Below are 5,684 nucleotides of genomic sequence, written 5' to 3'. Positions count from 1 at the left end.
ATTATTGAAATAGTGAAGAGTTTTTACACATTTTACCTTTTAGTTGAAGTCCATTCAACTGGAGCTGGTGCAAAAATGCTAGCTCAACAAAAAGGTTATAAGTTAATTTAGTAAAAGTTGCTGCTGGAAGTTGTTCAAAATAGTAAGAGCTCCGGTTGTTCAAAAGGTGATTGTTTCAGTTGCAGCTGCGGAAGATGCTGGAGTTGGTTAGCAAAATCCTTAAACTCCCAAACCACTGCCTCTAGGAGTTTAAAAAACCTGGTCTTCCCAACTTCTTCAATATATGCAACTTTCAAGTCCCAACTACACAAAAAACAACAAATCAGATTTTTTAGGATTCCTGAAAGCATCTAAACAAAACAAAGACATAGAACCTAAAACCATTTTACGGAGCAGATTCTTTTGTCATTTTCAAAGAAGGTATACTTAATGAATTTAAACTCCACAAAGAAAAACAAACGATTATTCACACAAAGAATAAAAGCATTTGAGAGATCAATACTAATTTCATCAAGCTTCCTCTGCTATGATTTTTTCTCCATTCTCACTCCATTATCAAACTACAAAATTCCATAAACAGAATCTAAACAGTTCCATTATAAAACCAGAACCAAACTCTGATTACAGAAACATTGTAACAGGGATGTTCATAACTTGCATTAGACCTTTAAATCATTATAGGACTGGGACTTATCGTGAGAAGGGGAGATTTAGTTATACTGAAGTGATGAAGTCCAACTGTGGAAACAGATTATCAATTGAATCAAATTGTTACAGTAATACTGAAAAGAAAAGGGAAAAAAAAAAAAAAGGAGAGAGAGAAGTTATTATATTACATAAATTTCATTGCTGATCTAGTCTCACATTCACTTACAGTTTAGATTCCTTTAAATTCAGCAATTCACTAATGAAAACTAAAAAGTTTGTATAACTAAGATTTACGATGCCAAATTTGTCCCCAATATGAATGTTATTGCACCAAGTTAGTTTCTCTGTAATAGTCTTTTGATCATTGGTTTTCAGTTGCTTTGTTTTAAGAAAAGATACACAAAAGTTTTAAATTTGTTTAAAACTCGTATCACAATTTCAACAAAGTCATATATGAATCTAGCTCCGGTGATTCGTAAACTCATCAAAACTAAAATTCACGGCATATAGTGTATTTAGTAGGAACCAACAAAAACTATTCAATTCAGCAGGATAGTTAGTTAATGAAGCTATAGATTATTACATATAATTAGATAACCTGTCAAACTGAAGAACTTACTGAAACAATATGAGGTTTGAATTTTAGTGAACTTTATGATGAAAATTTAAAATTTTGAATCAAATCAAAGACTGCAGACATAAAACTTTAGATTAGAGGTCACAAATAGATTATAGATAATTTGAAAACAAAACAAAACAAATACATGCAGCAAGTAAAAAAAAATGAACAAAAAGATTAAACTCAAAAAACAAATTGTATCCAAAGAAGTCAAATAAGTACAGCAGCCAAAACACAAATTAAGCATATGCATAACAATCCTCTAAAACATTATCTCAGTTTTTGATAAATTTTGTTAGGTACCCAACTACAGGTTTTACTAAAATGATTTTGTCACCTTCTTTCTACCAGACAATAACAGCAAAAATTGGCTCAAACCTAGCCTCAAACATCTGAATTATCAAAGGGCAAAATTCAATAAAGACAACTGAAACAATTTCGTTATGAAACCCAAAGCATTATATCATATAGTTAAAAATTCTAACTTGAACTGAAAAACTGACAGAAAGCTAAATATCAATTTGTGCTAACAGATTTTGAAGACCTTGCAAATCATGCTCCTACATAATGCTATCAATCAATCAAAAGAAATTAAAAAAATTAGAAAAACATCAAAATCGCATCCAAAATTAGTTAACCATTAATTCAATTGAAAACTACAAACCAAAATTGATCTAGAAAAATCACAAATCGAGCAATGTTCTTACCTGTTTTCAAATTATAATTTGCTTAGACCAAACCTGCTTTCACTAAAACCAAACAGTCCAAGACACAGAACAGATCCTGCATTAGAAAAAAAAATCATCCCTTGCTAAATGATAACAAACATAAATTAGATTAAAAACCAGATCTTTTTTTTATTTCCTTTAGTTCGCTTTTTGTATCCAAGAGTACCAAAAGAGTTTGGCTGTTCAAACTATTCAAAAAGTAGACGAAAGGCTACAAAATCAGAGTAAATTTCAATATAAACAATTGAATAATATGATAATTGACTCCCCTCCTGTATTTGATTCGATTTTGTCCTTACCCTAAACGTTTAATTAAGAAAAGAAAGAGACAACATAAGCTTTTGTTTTTAGACATAGTAAAAGCTCAGAAATTAAGTTCTATCAAGGCAAAGACATTCAATTTGTTGTAATCAATGTTATCAATCAAAATCGTAATATCTACCTTTTCCAAAACAAACAAAGATTGATTTGTCCTGTTGTCTTCTGTATCTTAGTGCTTGGACTTTTACAAACCCTGGAAAATGAAGAAAACGAATTTGGGATCAATCGCTGTCAAGAAGATAATAATATAGCTAAAGTTAAACGAAATCCCTTTGGGTATATGAGCAACAGATGGATAACAATGATATTGACGTTAATCTTACTTAGTTGAAAGCTCACCAAGTTTTCACTGATGCAAGAACCATAGCTGCAGTCCAAGATCAAACGAAAGAATGAGAAATCAAGAGCAACTAATCTTAATATATTAAGATATACCAAGAAGCATGAGCTGGGTGGGAAACTAAAATAAATTTAGTCGTTATAGCAAGTTTTTTCTTACTCTCCTGATATTCTTTGTTGTGTTTCGCCTGCTCTAAACACTTAAATACGCCATTTTCCTTTCTTTTCAAGAAAGTGCAATCAATACACTCTGAATCAAAACCAGAATTTCAATATTTCAATCAAAATCGAAATCACCTGAACTTACCCCCAAAAACTAAGTATCGATCACAACCCTATACCCAAATCCATCATCTTTTCCTTGGCTCAAAACGCAGAGTTATCCAAAACGCAGGTCCTCTTCCTCCTCACAGCAAAACTGAACAATACCCCTACAAAATCGAAACCCAATTCAATTCAAAACCAACCACAGCAAAAACCCCAATCAAAACTGTAAACCAAAAACACAAATCAAACCCAATACATATCCCACATCAGAATAAGACAATCAAGGCAAAAAAAAAAAAAAACTAACGATTAGAAATTTGGGGCTGTAGTCAAAACCCAGATCCCTCTCCCACTTCTTTCTCTGTTTGCCTCTCCGATCAGTCGCGGGATGAAGAGCAACTAACATCGTGCTGAGATGAATTCTTTATCTTTCCTGAATTTCACCTCTCTCTCACTCTATCTCTCTCCCACTAATTCTCTCCATGGCTCTCTGGATCGTTCTTGAACTCTCAGGATTGTGCTACAGAAGACGTACAGCTGTTGGGGTAGAGAGTGAGAGACAGAAAATATCTAGAGCTGTAGCAAAATTGAAAAAAAAAAAAAAAAAAAAAAAAAAAGACAGATTGGAATTTTTGTTAAAACTTGGGGGCAAAACCGTCATTCCACTGTTACATAAACAGTGATGAACAGTGCATCCATCTTTATAAACAGTGATGAACAGGGATGAACAGTGCATCCATCTTTAATATTATGTATAATAATATGTATCTATTCCAAACAAGAGTCCTATTAAGTACAAACATGTTCACCAAATTTTTCATGTCTCTGTTCTCTGCTTTTTTGGGTCTGAATCCCCCCTCAACCAAAATTACTTCTCTCTCTCCTTGAGATATGGTAAAACCGCAAAACTGAAGGTATGAATAGCAATTAATTAGAAAAGTAGAGATTGTTTGCGCCTACAAACAGAGGCTTGTAGGTGTATCTCAGGTTTTCAAAGTCAATATGTTTTGATAGGATAGTAAACTGAAAGGAAAGAAAAAGCAACAATAACAATAGTTTGAAGAAAAAGTATTCGAAATACACGACTTCACCTTTCGTCCTACTAATGTTTGCACAGAAACTATTAAATCTTGTTCTCAATCTACCCAAGGATCAAAAAGCCTAGCTTATATGTGTGCTCAATATCTACGACATATTTTCTTGCTTAAAGAAATTGATCCTAGGAACTCCAAACAGCCATTCTGCAGGTAATGAAGATCGAGGAGCTGATATTAACAGTTTAAAGACTACCCTAGCTCTAGGAATCTCTCATACACAATAGTGTATAGCAGTTTCAGATTATTCACCGGCTGCAGTGTTCATTAGCAAATATATCAAAGTAGACTTGGACGTCTGAGGTTCCTTTTCCAGAACAGCAATCACATCCTTGACAGATGTACTACGAGTACTAGCCACCTTTGTTTGAGGCATCATCATAACTTGGCAATTCCTCCCAAACTTTCCAACAGCACTCCCAGCTGCAGACACCATAGCTTCTACACCGCCCCTTTTCTCCGCTTCTATTGTTCTTCCAACAGTTGATGTAGCCTTGGGGTTTACATCTTTACCTCGACGCTTCTCTCGGGATAGCTGATCCGCCTTAAGTTTCCATTTCGCCAATATGTCATGTCCTCCAAGAGCAGCAAGGGCAGCAACATTTGCTGCTGCTGTACTTCTCCTCATTTTGTCTTCTCCATCGTCATGTTTATCCTTAACACCGTCAAATCCGTTACTGCTAACCTTAGCTTCATTAAGCTTCTGAGCCTTTTCCAGCAACTCTTCCCTAGCTTTCTTGTTGAGAATCATAATTTCTTGCTTCACATCAGATGTAGAAACAGTGTAGTGTCTCGATTTTTCGCAATCAACCCGCTGATTCGACTGTCTAATCAAATTGCATATGATCCCCCTCATTCTCTCCACCACACACATTGACAAGCATCTCTCCACATCTTTGTCTACACCAATTCTCAAACCACACCTCCCCATGATTCCCTCCAACTTTTTCTGCAAGGGAATCTTCTGCAAAACCAGCCCTTCTTGGTTTTCTTGAAGCACAAGTTTTCGAGATGCTTGCCGTTTCTTGGGCACCGAAAGCAACAGCATGCGCTCTTGCTCTTCCACAAGATCGACTCCACTGACCGAAACGACGTCGCGGAGTTGCTCAATGCCTTCTTGATCTGTGTCGATCTCATCATCAGCTACCTTTTGCTTCTTACTTGGTGGTGGAGAAGCACTACGCTTGTTAGGGTTTTTGACAGGAGGAAACAGAGGGTTTGGGAAGAATGGTGAAAACCCCATTGATGAAGATTGCCCAAGATTTCTATAGGAAATTTGGTTTCTTGAGACTCGTTAAATGGAATGTAATAGAGCTGATCTTGCGAATATATAATTCGAACGAGAAAAGTTTGATGAGCACAAGCAGAAAACTCACCCAAAGCACAGAGGCAAAGCCAAAAACAAGTCTCAAGTCCGAATAGAACTAGAGAAAGGTTTTATTTACAGGTTGAAAAGGCTGGAGGTCTATTTATTTTCAAGGAAAGAACAAAAAATGTCAGAATAGAGTAGGTAATGATAAAAAACTCCACCATATTTTCATATTTCCACTTTTGCCTTTTTACCCGTATTTATTCTTTTAACTTTGATATTTTTACTTTTACCACCTTATTTTTACCGTTACTGTAAATATCTACACTATTAGAAAAGTTTTAAATACACATCCCTAA

At 35.0% G+C, this 5,684-nt stretch overlaps 1 protein-coding gene and 1 long non-coding RNA gene across 4 annotated transcripts; both read right to left on the bottom strand.

The window, feature by feature from the left end:
• Nucleotides 1-3,499, bottom strand: LOC112175910. 3 transcript variants are annotated; one of them, XR_005805774.1, is made up of 6 exons: nt 3,230-3,499; nt 2,963-3,086; nt 2,640-2,683; nt 2,438-2,509; nt 1,975-2,050; nt 1-303 (listed from the first exon to the last, which is right to left on the bottom strand). It is a non-coding gene; the product is annotated as an uncharacterized LOC112175910 (long non-coding RNA). The 3 variants fall into 3 exon arrangements; XR_005805777.1 differs by having other exon boundaries at nt 1-185; XR_005805779.1 differs by having other exon boundaries at nt 2,656-2,683.
• A 19-nt stretch (nt 3,500-3,518) lies between these two features.
• Nucleotides 3,519-5,684, bottom strand: LOC112199351 (transcription initiation factor TFIID subunit 4b-like). Its single transcript, XM_024340384.2, has one exon. It carries the CDS (start codon nt 5,257-5,259, stop codon nt 4,261-4,263), a length of 999 nt encoding a protein of 332 aa, XP_024196152.1. The 5' UTR covers nt 5,260-5,684; the 3' UTR covers nt 3,519-4,260.

The sequence above is a fragment of the Rosa chinensis genome, chromosome 1, assembly GCF_002994745.2.
Source record: "Rosa chinensis cultivar Old Blush chromosome 1, RchiOBHm-V2, whole genome shotgun sequence".
Lineage (NCBI taxonomy): Eukaryota > Viridiplantae > Streptophyta > Magnoliopsida > Rosales > Rosaceae > Rosa > Rosa chinensis.
This window is presented reverse-complemented; position numbering and strand designations above follow the sequence as displayed.

Excerpts from the sequence above, each read along its gene's own strand:
- LOC112199351 (XM_024340384.2), bottom strand. The coding sequence starts at position 5,259 with ATGGGGTTTTCACCATTCTTCCCAAACCCTCTGTTTCCTCCTGTCAAA.